The sequence below is a fragment of the Schistocerca gregaria genome, chromosome 3, assembly GCF_023897955.1.
Source record: "Schistocerca gregaria isolate iqSchGreg1 chromosome 3, iqSchGreg1.2, whole genome shotgun sequence".
Taxonomy (NCBI): domain Eukaryota; kingdom Metazoa; phylum Arthropoda; class Insecta; order Orthoptera; family Acrididae; genus Schistocerca; species Schistocerca gregaria.
In genome coordinates this window covers 166,576,138-166,599,072 of record NC_064922.1, presented here as the reverse complement: position 1 = coordinate 166,599,072, position 22,935 = coordinate 166,576,138, and the positions used below count along the sequence as shown (strand labels likewise).

The 22,935-nt window shown below is 42.2% G+C and overlaps 1 protein-coding gene and 1 long non-coding RNA gene across 3 annotated transcripts in view; one reads left to right on the top strand and one right to left on the bottom strand.

The window, feature by feature from the left end:
* LOC126355778 (tyrosine-protein phosphatase Lar) overlaps positions 1-22,935 on the bottom strand; it is a 1,814,905-nt gene that overhangs the window by 1,493,384 nt on the left and 298,586 nt on the right. For both annotated transcript variants that reach the window (XM_050006182.1, XM_050006183.1), the window contains exon 4: positions 21,722-21,751. In XM_050006182.1, the coding sequence (XP_049862139.1) occupies positions 21,722-21,751 (30 nt within the window). The remainder of the gene's footprint in view (positions 1-21,721; positions 21,752-22,935) is intronic.
* Positions 16,597-22,935, top strand: part of LOC126355779 (uncharacterized) — a 297,536-nt gene continuing 291,197 nt past the window's right edge. Inside the window, exon 1 of the long non-coding RNA XR_007565529.1 lies at positions 16,597-16,655. This is a non-coding gene — a long non-coding RNA (uncharacterized LOC126355779). The remainder of the gene's footprint in view (positions 16,656-22,935) is intronic.

The following is a 22,935-nucleotide window of genomic DNA, read 5'->3' as shown; positions in this document are numbered from 1 at the left end:
TCAAAGTAGACCTAGTTATGTTTATAGTAATATGCCATTTACATTGTATACACGCTCTTGTAGAAAAGTTAGTAATGATGAAAAAATACATGTATGGATGAAAGGACTTGGCATACTTGCTGAAAATGTAACTGTAACGGGAGATATTATATTGTACTATAATTGATAATAAACTTTGATCCCTGACCTCTGTAACCGCTAAGCGTACATCGCGAATGGGGCGCTCAAGGATGCAACAGTTTGAAAAAAATCGAAAGCATAGTCCCGCGCTGGCCATAGCTAGAAATCGCAGAAAGAAGCGCGAGTGCTGCCTTATTGAATACCTTAGAACTGCGTCGTTGTGACTGGAAGAAGAGAGAGGTTTTGAAGTGCGGTGACATTTATACCAACGTCTGTTGCTTTTTACGCCAAACATGTGCTTCTGTAGTGTCCAAAGAACAATAAACAAGCTGTTTCAATTTATTTATTTATTGTCCAGATAATTCAGTCTACACAAGATGTAGACTCTTTAAGTCATTAAATACATTTTTAAGAGTTTTTCCCATGCGTCTCTGTCCGCTGCTGTCTTCTGCCAGTTGAAGCACACCCATACGTTAAAACCGGCACGACACACTGATCAAAAACTGTATTCTTTAGACATGGCATGTTAGATTTGAAAACTGTTGCATTCCATCCGTAGGCCCTACAACCCAGTTTAATTCGACAAAAAATTTTAGGTTTCAAATCCCTTTTTGTGACAATTAATTGCCCCAGATAAACTTTGTCCTTAACATTGTTTGCGGTGTTGCCATTAAGTGTTACTTGTCCTGCAGCTACCCATCTAGTATCCATAACCTTAGTTTCAGAGTGATTTATTTAAAGTCCAACTTCCTGACAACGATCTGTTAAGTCTTTTATAGAGGACTGCATTTCCATGTCACTCTCAGAAAATCTCAGGTTGGTGAGCCTTTTACCATTTATCCTTATTCCTCTGCTGTTCCAAATAATTTTAGACAAAGCCATCTCGAGAACTGCTATAAATAACCTCGGTGATATAGGATCGCCCTGCTTTACTCCTTTTCCAATGGGAAATTCGCACTAGTTTATTCCTATATTGATAGATGCTACAGACGTGTCATAAATGTTGCACAATATGTTTATATATTTTGTTTCCGCTCCTTGCTCAGCCTGTGCTTGTGTGACTGCATTGTGATGATAGTTCCAAGGCTTTTTCGAAGTCAATGATGGCTATGCATAGTGGCATTTCATACTCATTGGTTCCAATAGTTACCTCATGCAGTGTGTTTATACGGTCAGTTGTACTGAAACCACTGCGGAATCCAGCTTGTTCTATGGGCTGTGCCGTCTCCACTACCATTTTAATCCATCAGGACTTTAGTGAACACTTTATATATATATATAACAAAAAGTAAGTTAATGGGGCGGTACTTCTTCAGATCGTGAATACTTCCTTCTTATGTAGGAAGATTATGGCTGAAATGGCTCTGAGCACTATGGGACTTAACATCAGAGATCATCATTTCCATAGAACTTAGAACTACTTAAACCTAACTAAACTAGGGACATCACAAACATCCATGCCCGAGGAAGGACTCGAACCTGCGACCGTAGCGGCCGCGCGGTTCCAGGCAGAAGCGCCTAGAACCGCTCGGCCACTACGGCCGGCAGAAGATTGTTTTCTTTGTTGCAGCAGGTTAGATAACTGCGATTCTGTATACACGATCGACCGCTACGGTCGCAGGTTCGAATCCTGCCTCGGGCATGGATGTGTGATGTACTTAGGTACGTTAGGTTTAATTAGTTCTAAGTTCTAGGCGACTGATGACCTCAGAAGTTAAGTCGTATAGTGGTCAGAGCCATTGGAACCAAGATCGATAATGGACACCGGAGCAAGCGAGCCTATTAGAAGAGACGGCAACGACAGACTCGCAAGAAACGCGCCGCCAACGCCGTCTCGATCGCCAGTATTTTGTTCGGCGACACGGACCGGAAGGCCCAGTCGGTCATCCAGTGAGTCAGCGAGTTACGAGTCGCAGCCAAGTTGGCGTCGGAGTCGCAGTCGCAGTTAGCTTAGCCTCTAGCTCAGAGTCAGTCAGTGCGTAGCGACCAGAGTTACAGTGGCACTTGCACTTCACCAGCAGTGAGGCTAACGTGGTCTACAATGGAAGAGCTTGTACCACAACACCTGGACTATCGTAAGTAACCTCTTGTTCTTATGAATAATGAACCCACATGTGTGACGTTTATGATATAGGAGGAGGATACAAGCCACCAAACAACATCCCCTCTTTGCTCCCCATGGCACAAGCCAACAGTGACAACGAGGCGACACAAAAGCTACTACCGTCCCATGTCCATTTTGTGTATCACTCTCTTGATCGGTTTTAGCAAACCAAACGAAGAACACGTTTGGACACATTGTCTCTGGCGGGACGCTTGAATTTGCATGGGTGACGGCCTGATTGGCTAACTTCATTGCCAATTACCTCGGAAATAGCGCAATCTGTCGAATTTTTTTCTTAAAAATTATTTCTTCGTCCAACCTGCCCTGCAACATCCTTACAATCTTTTCAGACTGTTAGTAATCACCCTCTACACTTAATGTTTTAGGTAAGGTGTTTTACTTTATAACTTACAAAATAATAAGTAAAGCTATATTTATTTTGATACGTATTCATAAGAAACGCTCTTCCTGCGGTGTCCTGAACATGGTTGATTTATGTGGTGTGCGTACTGTAAGACCTTCAGTACACACACCATCAGATATGTCTCATGGTCTTATCGTGGCGTGTTTATCTTCCGCCGTTAGGTCAGACGACAGAAATGCCACTTGCACGCTTAGAGTAGCAGAGCTTCAGGTACCACTGCGCGAGTGTGATCCGCGAGGAGAAAAGGTTCTACGTTAGCAGCAATGTCATTGGCTGCGTTACATATTAATAGGCGGATCGGCGGAAGCAAATTTGGTCCGTCTCTATGGCAGCGCCATCTCGTAGTGCGGAGACGGACGAGCGCTGAGCCTGCGCTGTTGTGCTTAGCGGGGCGCGCTCTAGTGGGAAAGTTGTGTACGCGCTGACTACGCGGAACTATGTACAGAACAATTTAGTTATTCTCCAGAGAGCTACAGTTTAGGGGTCAAGGCAACAAGCTGTACGTAAAGTGGCAGAATCCCCTTTCAAGTGAGGTGTTTCAACTAGTACCCATTTTCCTGGTTGCGTAATTGACTGTCACTTGCAAACGACCTGCGGGCGCAGTGAGAAGGCTCTCGTTCACCTGTGACTGGGTGCAAACACGCAGATGAGATGTTACAGGAGGCGGGTGTTGGGGCGCGCTACCTGCTGGCTGCGACGGCGGCGTGGGGAGGGCCGCCGCTGTCCCCAGGGTCGGACCCACCCTGCCGTTCTGTGCCGGGCCCGGGCAGCATAAACTGCCGCACGCGACGGCCTCCGGGGGCGCCACAGCGGCCGCAAGGTACTTTACTGCCCGACGCTGCTCGTGCGCCCGCCGGCTGAATATGTCGGCCGCCTAAGTAACCACTGGCCGCCGACGTTCGTTTGTTTCCCCACACCTGTCACCGGTTCTGTCAACACTACACGGCAACTGCACTCGCCACCTTCCCTTTAACTGCCTCTTAACTTCTGGCAGTTGAGTGTTGTTTTAGTCTTCAGAACGAAGACAGGACTCACGCAGCTCTCCTCGCTCGCCTGCCCAGTGCTATTCTCTTAATCTCTACATAACTACAATCCATATGAAACTTCTAATTGTAGACAAGCTCTTTACGTCTTCATCACTAACAAGGGAACCTCCCCATCGCACCCCATCAGATTTAGTTATAAGTTGGCACAGTGGATAGGCCTTGAAAAACGGAAGACAGATCAATCGAGAAAACAGGAAGGAGTGGAACTATGAAAAAAAAATAATCAAAATATACAAACTGAGTAGTCTATGCACAAGATATGCAACATCAAAGAGAATGTGAGCTTAGGAGTGCCGTGGTCCCGTGGTTAGCGTGAGTAGCTGCGGAAAGAAAGGTCTTTGGTTCAAGTCTTTTTTTAATTTCAAAACGGTACTAACTTTAAAAAAAACACGCCTCGTATCACTAACACTACGTCTGAATGACTTTTTCATCTTCCTCAGATGTATTCTTCATGATACTGAAAGATTCGAAAGCACGTCACATCCTTTTTGAAGCCGCTTAATTTAAGTCCGTTCGTGCTGCTTTCGGACGCTTGTTGAGTAATTATTTCTTACTTGCGCCCACCATTAGCGGATTAGTCTCGCTAAGACGTCGGGTAAGCAGCCAGTTATTTGTGCCGTAAGAAAAAGCTGACTGTGAAACACGCCGCATACAAGTGACTTGGCTGGTCTCAGGCATTCAGCAAAACGAATGCTCGCTCGGGCAGCAGGCGAGATATTTCTTCCATGCTAGCGCTGAATGGCGGGATTACGACGGTAGAGCAGACGTGTAATATTTTGGTGCGCTTTCACTTTGTACCTAGTGCGCCGTGGAGGACGGATTCGCGAATTCATTCCGGTAAAAGATCAGGAGCAGGCCAGGGCGAGGCGGGCGCAGTCTTTTAAACGCATTCGCGAGCGCTGAAGAACAAAACGGCGAGCCGCCCGAGGGCCGCAGAAAGAGCGGGTCGCGAATGACGCAGTCGGCGTCCGCGTCTGCCAAAGCGGCGAGGCCGCAGGCCGGCTGGCTCTGTGGGGTGCCAGCAGCCAGCCCGCGCCGCCGACGGCGGAGATCCTCTCAGCGACCAGCCCTGCCTTCTGTTCTGTTCCGCTTCTCCTTGCTTCTCGCAACACTCTTCGCCAGGCCCTTTCCTTCCTTCCTACCGCCCGACAGAGAGCAAATCCGCGCATTACACGCGCTTTTGGATCTCAGACCTCTCATGCAGCTCTGCATCCGTTTATGGTGGACGTGCGCCGTCTGTGGTCGGTACTCCTCGCTGTGACAGAAGGAACATTCGCTCGCCTCACTGGCCGTCAGAAGGCAGTTAACTGCTCACCAGCACGAGCGTGCTGGCTTTCCACTGTTCTCATCCACATACAGCAGGTAGGTGTGTGTGTGTGTGTGTGTGTGTGTGTGTGTGTGTGTGTGTTTTAGAGAGAGAGAGAGAGAGAGAGAGAGAGAGAGAGAGAGAGAGAGCACTGCTAACGGCTCATGTTTAGGTAAAATAACGTATACAAGGTGTACGGTATTTATGTACACTCTAGATCGCAATAGCAAACTTCTTAATTGTTGGTTTTATCTGTTTATCAGCCATTTGCAGATCCCAGGTTAGTAACGAACCATTTTCTTCTTTACTCTATGGAGTAGGCTTGCAGCCTATTCCGTCTTCAATGAAGCCATCTGTCCCTCGATCTCCCTTTCCTATTACTTTATAACTCACTACTTGTTCCACTAATCTGTCTTTCCTTATTCTTTTGATATATTGTCTCCATTTTATACGCCCTTCCTATGTTCCTTTCGGTTTATACAGTATATATTAAGTTTTAATTCAGTTTTGATAGATAAACATTTATATTATATGTCTATCAGTCTATATTCCGACATAATTGTCGTAAAGGAGTGTGACTTAAAGTTAAATGTTTATTTGACACTACAATAGTGAATCCATAGTCACAGCAGATAAAATTTTTCTTAAAAGAAAAAAGATTACATTACCGGTTTCAACGAACTACGGCGTCATTTTCAAATTTAAAACATCAGTTGGAGAATATGTAATGGGAATTGTGACCATACATCTGACAACAATTACGAAAAATAACGAGACCAGGCAAGGGAGGCAATGGTGGCACACCCAGGTCACTATCGTATTGTATGTATTGTATGTTAACCGGGGACCTAGAAACGACGGAGAGGCTGCGTCCCCGCCGCGGCCGCAGTGGTCCACAACTCCACGACGACTACTGCAGTCCACTTCACCCCTCCGCCGCCCCACACCGAACCCAGGGTTATTGTGCGGTTCGGCCCCCGGTGGACCCCCCAGGGAACGTCTCACAGCAGACGAGTGTAACCCCTATGTTTGCGTGTACGCGTACGTGGAGAACTTGTTTGCGGAGCAATCGCCGACATAGCGTAACTGAGGCGGAATAAAGGGAACCAGCCCGCATTCGTCGAGGCAGATGGTAAACCGCCTAAAAACCATCCACCGGACCTCGACACAAATCCGCCGGGCGGATTGGTGCCGGGGACCAGGCGCTCCTTCCCGCCCGGAAAGCCGTGCGTTAGACCGCACGGCCAACCGGGCGGCGTAAGTCACTGTAGGTTATGCCAGTGCTTGCCCAACTGTTCATTCCGTGTCGTAAAGAAGAATAGATAAAATCTACACCAGGATAAAAATTGCCAAAGACTTTTGCAATGTGTCCTGCTGTGACACAACGATCGGATCACTAACATAAATTCACAAGCCGTGCGTGTATCAAGCACAGCAAACTTCCATACGGAACGCAGCACATAATGTCAATACAACATGAGAGTACACCGTGTTTTTGAGATTCTTTTTTCGGAACATAGTACAATTATGTCCGTACTACATGAGAGTACAGCGTGTTTTTGAGATTCTTTTTTCGGAACATAGTACAATTATGTCCGTACAACAAGAGGACAGCGTGTTTTTGAGATTCTTTTTTCGGAACATAGTAAAATTATGTACCGCATTCCATATGGAAGCTCGCTGTGCTTGATACACTACGACTTGTGAATATCAGCCATCAAATGGTTGTGTCACAGCAGGACACGTTGCAAGAATCTTTGGAAATTTTAACCCTGGTGTCGATTTTATGTATTCTTCACTACAACATGGCCATAACATGTATTGACTTGGTTGTGCCACCTTCGCCTCAGTTGCCTGGTCTCATTATTTTTCGTAATTGTTGTCAGATGTACGGTCACAATTCCCGTTATATTTCTGCAACTGGTGTTTTACATTTGAAAATAACGACGCAATTCGTCAAAACCGGTAATGTAATCACTTTTTTTTAAAAAAAAAGAAAAAAATTATGTACTGTAACTATGAGTTCACTATTGTAGTGTCAAATAAACAGTATGTCTATCAATCAAAAATATAATATGACAAGATGGTGGTTCGACTAGAGATAACATGTGTAAGTGAAACTGGTTTCAAAGTCACCCAGAAAAACAAAATTGACCAAATCCCAATAGTTGAGAAAAGAATAGCTAGACTATGCATAAATAAGAAATATCAAAAAGATGCAAAATGACGGATAGTGCCCAATGAAGTGCTGTACAGTGAACTGGAGCCCATTACATATACGATACGGGAAAGAGGATCTCGTTTCTGTTCACATTAAGAGGACAACGGAAAACAGATAATCAACAAAAAACATAGTGAAACGCTGGAACATAGAGCAACAATTAGGATATAGGTCATCAGGGAGCACGTGAAAGTGCTACAATTAACACTGGACTATTTGCAAAACAAAAGAGAAAATTTAAAGAAACAGAAAAACATAAAAATAAGCTTTAAACCAAAAATAGATATCGACACGCAGTAAAACGGTTGAAGTACGTGGACCAATCAGGCCAGAAAAGCCGGACAAGATGAATATATTACGTTCTTCTTTTATAATTGTATTTTACATTTGATAACTCTAACTCTCGTTAAACATTTTATTTCAATAGATTGTATTCGTCTTTTCCCTTTCTTAAAGTCAAACATTCCATGTATTAGCAGAGGGTGTTTATTACTTTATACAATTTTAACTCTGGATCCCATCTTTCCTTGCATTCTAGTGTTTTGTGTATTCTGCCGCATTAAAAACCCGCTTAACTTATTGGTGACAACGTTTTAATATCCATAGCTAACATCGACAACCTAACAAATGCAAAAGAAGGTAAAATATATACACGTGTTAAAAATTTCTAAAACAAGGTGTTGTAAAATAACGAAATATTTCGTTAGCGACCATCAACAAAGGAAGAATCACCATAATAAAATCATAGAAATCAAGAGCTCGCACGGAATGACTTAAGTCTTCGTTTTTCGCGAGTGCTGTTCGAGAGTGGAACGGTAGAGAAGTAGCGTTAAAGTGGTTCGATAAATCCTCTGCTAAGTACTTCATTGCGAATTCAAGAGCAATCATGATGCAGATGAGTTTTAAGTAAAAGATTTTTGCCTTTTTAAAATAAAAAAAAATGAAAAAATACATGTGTCAAATGTTTCGTGAAACGATTTGTCTAAAAGTAACAAATAAAACAGATTAGAGAAACATTCTGACGCACCTCATTTGCTGTACATGATTTCGAACATCATTCATAGGCGTGAGAAATATTTCTGTAACATATTTTATTTCTTACTTTTAGACAAAAGTTCATAAAACATTTGACCGATTGTTCATTTTTTTAAAATTTTCAAGTTTTGTTAAGAAAGCATCATCTTTTTGACACCTCATTTGGCTTCCAAGCGTCTTCTGTTCTGGAAAAGTTCTAAATTTAGAACTCTATTCAATTCTCACAGTTAAATATCACTCTTTTTATGCCCAAAATAGCTAAGATTTGAAGAGATGAACTGCTTGACACTTCATTTACATAGAAAGCATATTCTCTCCTCAAATTACTAATTAAGTTTCTCTTAATCGCCCTGGAAACTTTCAAACAATTAAATAATGTTTTACAAATCTTGACTCTCAGAAAAGTGCACGCTGGTTACACATGTACAACGTCGAAAACCTGTTGTTCTCTTGAGTCGTCATAAGTAGCTTCTCTTGAGTAGTCATAGCCCAACGAATAACTTCGAATGTTTGATTGTAAATGAATTTCATAAAAAATCGGAAAATATCAGCTACGATCTTCCAACTGAAATTAATCACAATGTTTATGTAGGCGAGCATGGTTGGTTGTTCTTTTCATTTAAGTAAGAAATAGCCGATATTTATGAAAATCATCTTGCTCCTCAAATTAGTCTTCGAGAAGCCTGAGTTCCTTCGTTGCTCCCGTCGCAGGTTGAAAACTAGGCTTACGGGAAGCTTACACTGCATTTCAGACGAATACGGTTCTTCACCAATTCTAGTTACATTCCTTCCTACAACAAAACTAAATCCGCTTTAAGCTATACCAAAAGATGATATCTTGAAAACCACTCACTTCCCATATAGAGCCACTTACGATGATGTAAACGTAGAGTTCTCACTTCTAAAACAGACACAATTGGCAAGAGAGATTTGTTGACCACCATTTTTTCGTTGCGTAAGGTGACACGCCTGTAATGCGCAGCCATGCAGAGGGAACAAGACTGTCCGATGCTCGTGCACAGAATGGATCAGGAATCTCTCCCTAGTGAAAACAGATTTCCTTGGGTTATTCTTTACATGCAGTGTTCACTCTAGGTCTGACATTGCGTCGTTCTACCGTCTACCGTTATACACCATACCAAGCTGCTTTTTCCATTTAATTGGTAATTTAGGCGCAACAAATACCTAGAAAATTAAAAAGAAGATTCAAAATTTTTAACAATTTCCTAAAAGAATTAAAAATATGATTAAATTTGTCATAATTATTTATTTCGACGAAACGAGTTTCACTCTACTTTGCTGCATCGCCAGTAGACAGTCATCGTTGCGCGTAAGTCAGATGATGTATTCTCAAATTCACTGACGACACTTTTTTGTTATTTCTAACAACGTGCTACCGTACTGAGCAATAGGTATACAGTGAGTTATTTACCCTTATTAAGCTCGTTAATTACGTACATCAACGCCGAAATTATGCTTATGATTTTATTCGGGAATGTTTAGCAGTGCACCTTGGCAGTCTCACTCACTCTATTCTAACGCACTTGACCCTTGAGCTAAAACTATGGCAAAAATTACACAGCGAAGACTACACCGAAGCTTGAACATGTTTCGAACAGAGGTCTGCTGATTCTTTAGGGAAAGCTACTCCCTAAAAAAAACCTGTTATTTTGCAAGACCCAGTCATTTGATCAGATATGATAATCAGACGAAAGTGGCTTTCCGCCGGCAGTATTTCAATGTCTACAACGCCAGTGACTTGATTTACTGCCAGTGTGTTTTTCCCGCCTGTCATTCGCGACTGCAAAACGACCGGAAAAAATAAGGCCTCTGTTAAATGAGTCATGTAAATGGGAGTCAAGCTTTGAACAAGATTTATTTGGTCCCGCAGTGAAGTTAAATTTAAAACGTTGCGCCAACAAGAACTGCTATTCACTGTTTAATGCCAAAGCGAACGATGTTTTAACAAATGCGCTACAGCCCGGGAAACGGACTATAGAATAAATTATTCAGACCGGTAACACTGTGAATCAGAAAGTCGAATTTTAATTTTCAGCCGCTTACTACCGTCAGTTAAATTTGTCATGGCAGATGAAGAAAAGTGCTTGTTATTTACCCACGTTTGCCTTAATACCGTCATGCGTACTAGAAGGCTGGATCGCTATTCACGCGAAATACGGAAAAAAGAGGGCTATTCACTGCCAGACAATGACTTACAGTCTCATCACTGTAAGTACGTCGAAACAGGGGCTACTGAACAGCGAAATAACTGACCAAATTGAGGTAACATTATTTTCATTGTGTTACTGAATATACACATATAAATCGATATTCCACCAACTGACTGTAAGACCAAAATCAAGCTAACCTCCAATACACACTTGCCTACCATATCACAAATCGATATTCCACCAACTGACTGTAAGACCAAAATCAAGCTAATCTCCAATACACACGTGTCTACGGATAAGCACTGCCCTCGAAAACGCCTCCAGAAGAATTCGGACGTTAAAATTCGCTAGCAACAGCTCTTAAAATTGAAGAGTATGTCGATCTGTGATGTCATCGTGCAATTTGATTTCCAAATTTTCTTCAAAACTGCGAGTTACAAACAACGAAAAGCGGAAAAATTTTAGGACTCGAGTAAACAATACAGCAGATAGCACCACAGTTTGAAACTACTGCTCACAAAGAAACAAGAAAAACGGCATGCAGCGAACTTTAGGAACAGTACGAGAATGGAGGAGATGAATTTCTTGGAAGAATTGTGAGTGGTTATGAAACATGTCTCCATCATTTTTCACCAGAGACGAAGAGGCAATCAGTGGAGTGGCATCATGCAAATGCACCCAACAAAAGAAATTCAAAACCACCCTTTCTGCTGGAAAGTTAAGACTGCGGTATTTTTAGATTCCGAAGGACTTTTGCTTGTGGACATCATGCCAAGTGGAACCACCATAAATTCTGATGCATATGTGACGACACTTAAGAATCTTCAAGTTCGACTGAGTCGTGTTCGACCACATGGGCAAAAGCAGAATGTTTTGCTGTTGCACGACAATGCACGGCCACATGTCAGTTAAAAAACCATGGAATCGATCACAAAACTCGGATGGACAACACTGAAACATCCGCCTTACAGTCCTGACCTTGCTCCATGTGACTATCATCTCTTTGGGAAACATGAAAGACTCTCTTCGTGGAAGAAGGTTTGAAGATGATGACTCCCTTGTGCACGTTGCCAAACAGTGGCTCCTACAGGTTGGTCCAGAATTTTACCGTGCGGGTATACAGTCGCTGGTTCCAAGATGGCATAAGACAGTTGAGAAGGATGGAAACTATGTGGAGAAATGAAAATATTGTTCCTAAAGGATATATCTACACACTGTAAAACTTTCAAATACGGAGAATAAAAGACGGATTAAAAAAAATTGTGTGCATTTCTTTTAGAGCGACCTTCGTATGATGAGCGTAAGGCACTGTATAATGAAAAGGATAAAGAATCACCTTCGAAATCCGCGCAGTATCACTTTTGCCGAGATTCTCACAATCTTTAGAAATTTTAATGCGCACATGGGTTGTTTACTGTCTGACTAGAGCACGGCACCCGCTTGGCGAATCCGCGTGCGTGGCTGGCGCTCGCCTACATCACTCGCAATGCACGCGGCTGGCACTGTCAGTTCACTCATTTTAATGCGCACATGGGTTGTTTACTGTCTGACTAGAGCACGGCACCCGCTTGGCGAATCCGCGTGCGTGGCTGGCGCTCGCCTACATCACTCGCAATGCACGCGGCTGGCACTGTCAGTTCACTCATTTTAATGCGCACATGGGTTGTTTACTGTCTGACTAGAGCACGGCACCCGCTTGGCGAATCCGCGTGCGTGGCTGGCGCTCGCCTACATCACTCGCAATGCACGCGGCTGCCACTGTCAGTCCACTCACTACCACACGGCGCTCACTCGTGGAGTGGCGCGCAACAGCCGCGAGCCCTTGCCTGCCACGTGCGAAGAAAACGTGGGCAGCCTACACAGTTTCGACACAACATAGCGGCACTAATGGGCCCGGCAAACCGTTCAAATTCTTTTAGGGTAGGAATTTATTTTTAGCTCCCGATTTTCCATGTTTTCTAAAGAGAAAGTGTGTGCTGTATACCTGAGATTTACCAAGTGTTGCCCCAGCGTAACGAAAATTAAAGTGATAACCGAATACTGAATATTATTGAAGGTCAGTGTTTCAGTTGTGGTACTGTATATTTCCTTGAAAAAATAGCTGATGAATTAATGCTCGCTTTGAGTCATTTTACTAGAATCACACTGACATTTAGACGTATTTTGAACAGAAGAAATTAAAAAGGTTTACATTGAGGAGTGTGACAACAGGCTATAAATATCAACTCTGCTTTGAATTGCAAGTACACTTCAATACGGCTACACTGTACACTTTTGTGAGTAAATTGAGCACATGAACTAGTAGGATTCATTACATTTGTAATGCCCCCACCTCGTGGTCGTGCGGTAGCGTTCTCGCTTCCCACGCCCGGGTTCCCGGGTTCGATTCCCGGTGGGGTCGGGGATTTTCTCTGCCTCGTGATGGCTTGGTGTTGTGTGATGTCCTTAGGTTAGTTAGGTTTAAGTAGTTCTAAGTTCTAGGGGACTGATGACCACAGATGTTAAGTCTCATAGTGCTCAGAGCCATGTGAACCATTTTTGAACATTTGTAATATGAACAGAAAGGGAAAGTTCAGTGGTTAAAAAGAGATGGGTATTATTCGACTATATTTCTATCTGGATGGTTAATTATTCAAATAAGTACATCTTTCAAACAATTTGTTCACCAATAAATATCTGTAAACTAATTAATGAATAACATATAATGTATTTTCTTTGTTTACTTCTTGTGCAGAATTAGTATTTGGTCCCCTGGCTTAGTCCAGTTTCTGTTTGATAAAAATTAACAGTTTGTCCAGAAATGTTCCTTAGTGGCCCAATGGCCTAAGTTCCAGACTACAAAACATAGGCTTAGGGTTCGATACCCATTTGGTCCTACAATTTTCTCTGTTCTTGTCGTTTCCTTCATCTATAATAATGACAGTAACGCCGAGTCACTTGCACTGTACGTCAAGAGTATTTGCTGAAGTTTATATCCCCCTCTAACTGGCTTTACTGAGCTGTTTCGAGATGGGAGGAAGTCAAGAGCACATAAACATGCCTAGTAAAACACTGCTGTGTTGAACCCACCCTTCAAGTTGAATACAGCTATACCTGATTTACAGCATAACAAATGAGACAAAAAACTGCTTATAGGTGGATGGCCTCAGCAGTTTGGGCTATAACGTACCAGGCAGAGGCAATGTTAAGCAGCCAATTTAGTCACACAGCTGACGGTCGGCCGCGATCGATTAGCTGGGCGAGAAGCGCGTAGACTATGTTATGCCTTTTCTCTCATAACAAACGTACTTTACTATTATTTAAAAAAACTATTTTTCCGTCGTTTTACTTGCTTTATGCACTGCGGATTATAAGTTCATTTACATAAATGTTGGGGCACACAGAAAAAACGGTGACTCGTCAATTTTTATGCAATTAATGTTAAATGAAAATCTCATTGGTAAGAATTTACGAACAACAGTGACCAGCTCCATATCAAACACGGGACTACCGATGCCGAGCGTCATTGTCGGTGACGAGGTACTTGGTATATCTGAAAATTTAATGCGTCTTTATGGAGGAAGGAGTTGAACAACCAAAACAAAAAATGAGCGTATGGAATTGTTGGCAGGGAGGCCCCATGCAGGGGAGTTCGGCCGCCGTATTGCAAGTCCTTTTTAGTCTACGCCGCTTCGGCGACTTGCGGGTCAATGATGATGAAAATGGTGATGGACACACAACACCCAGTCCTCTGCGTGATTGGCGGAAACGCTACCGCTACCCTACGTAGGCGGACTTTAACAAACAATAAAAGAACCTTTAAAGACCGACTGTCTCGGACAAGACGGTTTATAGAACGTATTGTTGGCACACTGATACATAAATGGTGAACGGAAAATTTTTTATCGCCCAATGCATATTCGAGATGAATTTGCATAATAAACACATGCTGTGATTTACAAAATAATGTGCCAAATGGCTAAAAATTTGAAGACATACTGTACCTCCCTCGAGAAATGGAAATTCTCCCAGGTGCTACAAGCCATCGAAAATCATCCTGAATTTTGTTTCAGGATGCCTACCTCCTTTAACTGTCTCGGCACCTGCCAATACGTCTCCCCCACCCACTCCAAATATCGCGTAAGAAGTCTACCTAAGGTGCCAACGATGAGAATGCAGCCGACAAAAACTCTCAGTCATCAACACTTTCCTTAGATTGCTAACACCATCAGATATGTGTGTCTCCCCCTTGATATATAAGTAATTACGCAATTAGTGACTGCACTGCTACAAAACGAAAGAACCAAGCAAGCCTATTCCACACCTTATTTTAGATCCATGTGATGATGGTGTGCTGATTATATTTATATGTTTTGACGATGCCATTATGGCCGTTCACTTTAGGACATGGTGTAAAAAAGTTGCATTATACCATATTTTATCTGTACACTTCCCTGGTTGTATGACAGTATATTGTGATACATATTGCTGTTTTATGTTGAAAGACACACTGCTCACTAGATGCATATATTTTAGATCTGAGGATGGTCATTACGGACTGAAACTGGTCATCGTCTATACGCAATTATGTCGCAGTTTGTGTAACTTTTAATTCACAGATGACAAATAAGTGTTTTTATTCTTGTAAGTGACTAATGTTTCAAATGATATTTGTTATTCACGAATGATGAACAGTAATTTATATCTGTATTCGTTACTCGCCATTCACATAAATTTCGCCCAAGCCTGGTACTAAGCGAAGAGCATCGTGCATGCGCATGCAATCCGCGTGGTATGCAATCCGCGTTGTTGCGGGCGAGTTCTCACCCGTCTGTGCCAGCCGCGTGGCCGGCTATACGTACGCTCACGTGGCTGTCATTAGCATCGGTTATATTCGGCAACTTCCGCCGACGTTCGCGAAGAGTATTCGCGCTCTCTGTCGCACACAACAGGCACGTGCTGGCCACGCGGTTGCAGGGCCCTAATGTGACTGCGTTAACGTGCTGTCAAAGCTACAGCTTTCATTTCTAAATGGTCTAATACTGGAAAGGCTAGTTGCACATGTAATTACCATCTACTTAATTCATTAGGCACTAAATTACCGCTACATTTCGTGATCTTTCAGTGGCATTCGACCATGTAAATCACACTATCCTTTTTAGTATGTAACTGTGCTACGATGTAACAGCTCAAACTCTATCTAACAGAAAACAAAAGTGTTACCAAGAAGAGATTGTACGCAGTTTCGTAGAAGATCCTCATCTGATAGGCTCTTACCTTTCATAAACTCTTACGGTGGCTCATTTTAGTTCAGAAATGTGTCCGCACCATTTTCAACTAGTTCGCAGCAACTACAAAAATACGTTTAGACATTAATAAATTAGAGTTTAAGAGGAACCTTAGCGATTTATTGGCGGACAACGTCTACTTCTGTTGGCAGAAACAATGGATGTCTATATTGTTCATGACATTACATTTCGTGAATGCTACATAATATCAGACAGTGACATAGCTTCAATAGAGAAAGATAATCCCTGAAGTAACCTTTGTGAACTGTTTCTGTTCTGACGATGGTAGACTACAGCATACGAATTCTCTTACAACAAACATTTAAATGTACACAGGATGAAGTTAGTACGTGCAGTTTTAAACGTTGGAGTATTCTTTTAATTAACATGTAAATGAAAAACGTGTATGAAGTTTTTGGTCTTTTCCACGTCTTTGAGAACCTTATTTTGATGTGTGGAAGCACCATTAGCATTACAGTTCCTTTAAAAACACGCATTTTTCTTCTTTTTGGCATATTCAGTACGTACTCACTGTGGATGCATGGAATGTACCGTGCATATAATGTAGCCTAATCTGTCTTATAGGTCTGATTTGCGTCAGCGATCTCAGATGATGCCAATATCATCTTTTGATTTGGTGGAAATGAATTCTGAAAATTATTAAACAGTATGTCTACAGAAAGTGAGTAATTTGTATGTAAGTATACAATGTGCTTGGGCAATTTTGTGACTTAAGTATTAGCGAGATGTGAGCGAATGTTAGTTTGAGAAAAACTCTAGTCAACAAGGCAGCGTGGATAATGCACGGGACCCTCATACGAAACCACTCGTTTCCGGATGGTGGTAACGAGCAACGAGATAACGTGAGATAAAGCAAGCGGCAGCAAGCCAACAGGAAAAGCAGTCTGCGTGCGACTGCCGTGGAGAGCTGCGGGAACGCTACAGCCTCTCCGGTTACCAGGTAGGAAAAGAGACATCTCGTTCACGGTCGCTTTACGCAACAGAACTAACCTATTTTCATTAACAAAAGATCGCTTTCTTGCTTCGCTTGCCGTGCTAGTACACAAGGTAACCTGACGTTTACGAAAACGCAGTGCCCCACATGTTCCGTTGGGGGAATCCAAAGGCAAAATACGTATGACATATCAGGAAATTAGCGGACAAACAACTAAAAACACGTGGCACAGTTCAAAGTCAGGCCTCTGAGTTTTGTTTTACTTCCCCAGTTATTATTCTAGCCTTCGAGCCGTGCGCGAAGTTGCTGTTTTGCTCGCGTATCGCCTTCTGGCTTTCGTCTCGGAACCTGCGCCCGACGTTTTTGACATTTCGCTAGCATGTGCGGCTGGCATTCTCGAAGACCGTACACGGCGGGCGAGGTGGAGGCCAGGCCGTTCCTCGAGGGCTGTGGTTCCTGTTCGTGTGTAAAGTCTGCTTGCCAACAAGGGCCGTATAAAACATGACAGTGTCCTTCTGAGGCACTGCCACTTATCTTACTATGAATTAGGTCTCCACTTCGCGAAGTATTTCACGCAAGCTTTTCGTAATGTGCACGTACTACGCAGAATTGACAGACCTCCCCGCAATATTGAGAGTGGTAGTGATGTTCAGTCCCAATGGGGCACTGTTAAGTGGGGCGTTCCCCAAGGGTCGGTGCTGGGGCCACTGCTGATTCTTATTTATATAGATGATATGCCTTCTAGTATTACAGGTGATTCAAAAATATTTCTGTTTGCTGATGACACCAGCTTGGTAGTGAAGGATCTTGTTTGTAATATTGAAACATTATCAAATAATGTAGTTCATGAAATAAGTTCGTGGCTTGTGGAAAATAATTTGATGCTAAATCACAGTAAGACTCAGTTTTTACAGTTTGTAAATCACAATTCAACAAGAACCGATATTCTTATCAGACAGAATGGGCATATTATAATCGAGACGGAACAGTTCAAGTTCCTAGGAGTTCGGATAGATAGTAAGCTGTTGTGGAAAGCCCATGTTCAGGATCTTGTTCAGAAACTAAATGCTGCTTTATTTACCATTAGAACAGTATCTGAAATAAGTGACAGTTCAACACGAAAAGTAGTCTACTTCGCATATTTTCATACGCTTATGTCATATGGTATTATTTTTTGGGGTAATTCTTCTGATTCAAAAAGGGTATTTTTGGCTGAAAAGCGGGCTGTTCGAACTATGTGTGGAGTAAGTTCGAGAACCTCTTGTCGACCCCTATTCAATAGTCTAGGAATTCTGACATTGCCCTCACAATACATATTTTCTTTAATGTCGTTTGTTGTTAGCTTATTCCCAAGAGTTAGCAGCTTTCACTCAGTTAATACTAGGCAGAAATAAAATCTGCATGTGGAATGCACGTCCTTGACTCTTGTGCAGAAAGGAGTGCACTATCCTGCTGCATCCATTTCCAATAAGCTACCACAAGAACTCAAAAATCTTAGCAGTTGCCCAAACACTTAAGTCTAAACTGAAGAGTTTCCTCATGGCTCACTCCTTCTATTCTGTCAAGGAGTTTCTGCAAGAGCTGAAAAATTAAGCAAGTTCCAGTGTTACATTGTTGACTTTTTAAATTTAAACTTACGAATTGTCGCCTTAATACGTTTCTTATATTTCATTTTATCTGTTTCTACTATCGCGTTATAATTTCATCTATTGACTCGTTCCATGACCATGGAGACTTCTCCTTAATTTGGTCCCACGGAACAATAAATAAATAAATAAAAACCTTCGGAACCCATTCTATGTCACTATTTCATAAGAGTAAAAACTAAAAAAATATCAGAATGGCCTTTGTTATTTTATTTTGATAATCTGGCTCGTTTATGCCGTTTATGTCGGCTAGTCACCACCTTTCTACACTATGCTCTGCCTCTTCGTCTCAAGCCCATACTCGAGTATCACATGTCTGCATTCCTGTCAAACTGACAGATGATGTCCCATTTTTTAAGTTGTCAGGTATTCTGGTAACCATCTTCGCGCAATTTTGATTACTTAATTCTGGTATGCGTATGACACGGGCGGTGTCTCGGTGAACTCTGGTTAAAAACGGAGCGGCAGTGAGGCATCGGTCAGAGTTGATTCCTGGTTTCCAGTCTTCAGCGCTGATGAGCTCTTCTGCTCTCTGATCCTATTCACTCTAACTAAGTATAAACTAAACATTTACACGAAATTCTTCGTAAAAAGGTTAAATTATTTCAAGAACTTACGGTCTAGGGTTCGTGCCTGCACAAGTAATTTTGTCACGACTAGTTGTTCTTCTAGTCCACAATTAGAACTACCATCAAAATTACAAAGCACACACATGTGAAAACAGAACGGTACGCAACACCATCATGACTACAAAAATCTTCAATAATTTTTGGTCACTAGGTGAACATGCACAGAATAAGCCCCCACAGCGCTTACCATATAATCAGATCGTAAACTTAATTGTCGAACATCTAATGAGTCCAAAATGAATGAAAAAAATTGTCCACGGCGTACTTTTTAAAAGAGTAGACTATTAACATTGCGTTCGTGGAAGTTCGCAAAGATTCACTACTGTGAACCGATACTTACCAAGCTCGCTTCAATTCGATGCCGATTGCTTCTAAAATGGTCGTTCAATTCCACTTAAGTATGGTCTATCCGATACTGTAATCTGCTTGGCTAAAATGTCTCTTTTCACCGTTCACACGTTACGTAGAAAATATGTCATGCATGTTTTCATACAAGCTAGCAATAAATCGTTGTCGCTTAAGTAACCTGATTCAGTGCGGAGCACAACTAATAAGGATGTAGCTGACAAAGGAAACTCCCATCAGATTTATGGGTAAGATGGCCCTGTGCGTAATCGTCAAAAACTGAACACAGATCAAGCACGAAAACAGGAAAAAGGCGTACTGACCTGTGTAAAAAAGAAGCTAAAACGAAACAGTGAACGGCCCTAGATCAAGATGAGCAACAATGGGCGTAGTTGCATAGCGGCGGCGTCGTGGTTATGTGGTCGGCGTGTTGGACTGCGAAGGGTGAGATCCGAGTTCAACTCTCCGTCGTTCCCCATTTTATTTATTTATTTTTTTACACAAAATTATGAACTTTCCAGTTATGAACTCTTCGTCCGGTCACTGACGTGACTGCTCGCTGTATTCAAATTTGTGTCTGTGTCGTGGTTTAACGGCCGTTTGCAACAGCGAAGTGTAGAGAAGGAACCTCCACATGTAGGTATCTCGTATTTGTTCGCCTCAAGTATCACATGTTACGACTCTTGCATTCCGTTTTGGAAGTTTTGGCTCTAGAATTACTTTGTGTAACATAGTTCACACCCGATTATTTGTTATTTCTGTGAGAGGTCTATGCGGCATCTCACCTACACCCACTATTCATCACATTTACTTGTGATATCGTCTTACCAGACGACTCATACACTATTACGAATGTATAATACTACAGGAGGAGAACAGACACGTAACATAGACGAGAAGTTGATAATTTTGTGAAAAAATTGGGACAGAAGGGAGATTTGAACACAGATCCCCTGCTTAGCTGTCCAACACTGTGACCACGCAGCCACGATGCTGTGGTTCTTCACAATTGCTCGATGTAGCTAGCATACGTTGAGTTTTTCGCAGTTCAGTACCCTTCTTCCGCCGGCCGGTGTGGCCAACCGGTTCTAGGCGCATCTGTCTGGAACCGCGCGACCGCTACGGTCGCAGGTTCGAATCCTGCCTCGGGCATGGATGTGTGTGATGTCCTTAGGTTAGTTAGGTTTAAGTAGTTCTAAGTTCTAGGGGACTTATGACCTTAGATGTTGAGTCCCATAGTGTTCAGAGCCATTTTTGAACTGTTCTTCCTGTTTTCTCTCTTCATCTGTGTTCAGTTTTTGGCAGCCATTTTACCACTAAATCTGGGAGGGGTGCGATGCGCAGTTTCCTTTGTGAGTAACGAAAGAGCACACTCGTGACTTCATTCGGATAATTCTAGCTTCGCTCATTTATCGTACTAAGGGTGTGGAGTAATAAAGAAAAGACGCGTCAGGTTAGTTATCTGAAACATGAGGCGATGGTAGCAACGATCTTCAGTGCTTTTGTCTTCTGCAAGTTCGACTTCCTGCAATTTAGGCTGTTTACATTGTTGGCAAAGGATAGTTATACTATTCACATTCACTAATATCTCGTAACTTCTAATTATGCAAATTACTGTCATCAATAGGTACAGGACGAATTTCTGTACATTTACTCTTCAAAAATGCAATCATATGAGAAAGTGTTAAACATTGCGTGCAGCTCTGGAACATATATTATTTTTTATTTCAATGTATAACTAATAAACAATCCACAACAAACTGCTGTTAGCTCATTGGACTTAGTACTCCATTTCCTTAGTGCTACAAACTGAATTTCTGAGGCTTTCCGTATTGCGCCCTTTGATGGCTCACTGTGCAGAACGTGCCCGCGAGAATGAAACATCTACCTGCGAAAGAGACTCCGACGCAGAATTCCACGGTATCTTCGGGTGTTAATAACGACGGTAGCTGTAGCATCTCATGTCTGAGTCAGTAACAACATGTATACCATCAGGCTTCCTAAATCAGTTTGGAAGACTTGCAAACGTGCACATAAAAGACGTGTAACACAATACACTATACAACCACAGGATTTTAAAAGCCCTGAAAATCAAAGAGACACCATCTCTGCATGTATATGGTATAAAATGTATGACATCTTTCCTTGGAAACTCTCGTTCTGAAAAGCAATTACATGATGTAAATGACATATAAAGCTGTATGAATAACACTGTGACAGAGGTTTTCCTCGTAAATCCTACGTCATTACAGTCAGTTAATTCATAGCCAATAACTCTAACACTTCACGTACGACATCTCATTGTCTTCAGATACTACACACGGAAACAGTAACAGCTGAAACAAAACACACATTTGTTTAACTTAGACATACATGGAAACATATTGACACATATCTATTGATACAATGTGAGACGCTTGGAACATGTATCTGTTACTGGATTTGTTCTTACCTCCAATTAGCTACCAACGGGCCGAGGTTCCTAAAACAAAAGACAAAAACACTTTTAGTAAAGTGAATGGAAATTAAATAGATTTCTTTTTACAAATATTTATTTTTAAATAACATAATAAGTAGTACAATGTTTATTATAGAAGACATATCAGAAAAAAGAATAAAGATTAAATAATAAAGACTTTTTATCGAAAAAAAGGTTTGTTTTACAGTTAGCAGAGCAGAATTTTCACATACGACGGAAATGTGGAACTGTGTTGCTCTGTTGAATTATATTGTCATTCCATATTAACCAGTGACCAACTACTTTCCGTACAAGTATCGGTAGTGGCTGTCGTGTGGACTTCTTTCTGCCAGCTTACCGTCGCCCCACAGACGACACGGAACACTTGTTCGCTGCAGATGTGATTTGCTGCCATAGTTGATGAATACAAATAAAATAGTTTTCTGCGTCAGTCATTTGTTTATTTTGCCACTGCGCGTTTCGATGGTTTACACCATTATCTTCAGGTGGATAACTGTTTATTTACATAGCTGGTTTTGGTGAAGAGTACAGGCTTCTTTTCAGTATAGCAGACCAGTGTGGATTAAGCTGCGTCTTTTGCTAGTGATAAAAACTTTATTTAGAAAAGGTGTTTTTGAGGTTAGAGAAATGAATTTAAAAAAAAAAGAAATTGTTCAAATGGCCCTGAGCACTATGGGACTTAACATCTAAGATCATCAGTTCCCTAGAACTTAGAACAAATTAAACCTAAGCAACACATTCATGCCCGACGCAGGATTCGAACCTGCGACCATAGGAGTCACGCGGTTCCAGACTGAAGCGCCCAGAACCGCTCGGCCACAACGGTCGGCGCTATGAAGGGGATTGATTCTGTTGCAGTTAAAGGAGTAAAGCCACTATAACTTTTCGTTAACAGCCGGTGTAACCTCCAGAATATTGTGGAAGCATGCACAGTTACATTCATTGTGCTGTACAGGTGCCAGTTGTCAGCTTGTGGGCTGGAGTTCCATGCCAGTTGCACTTGGTGGTCAATACAGCGACGGCTAATGCTACCTTTGAAACTTCCTGGCAGATTAAAACTGTGTTCCCGACCGAGACTCGAACTCGGGACCTTTGCCTTTCGCGGGCAAGTGCTCTACCATCTGAGCTACCGAAGCACGATTCACGCCCGGTACTCACAGCTTTACTTCTGCCAGTATCCGTCTCCT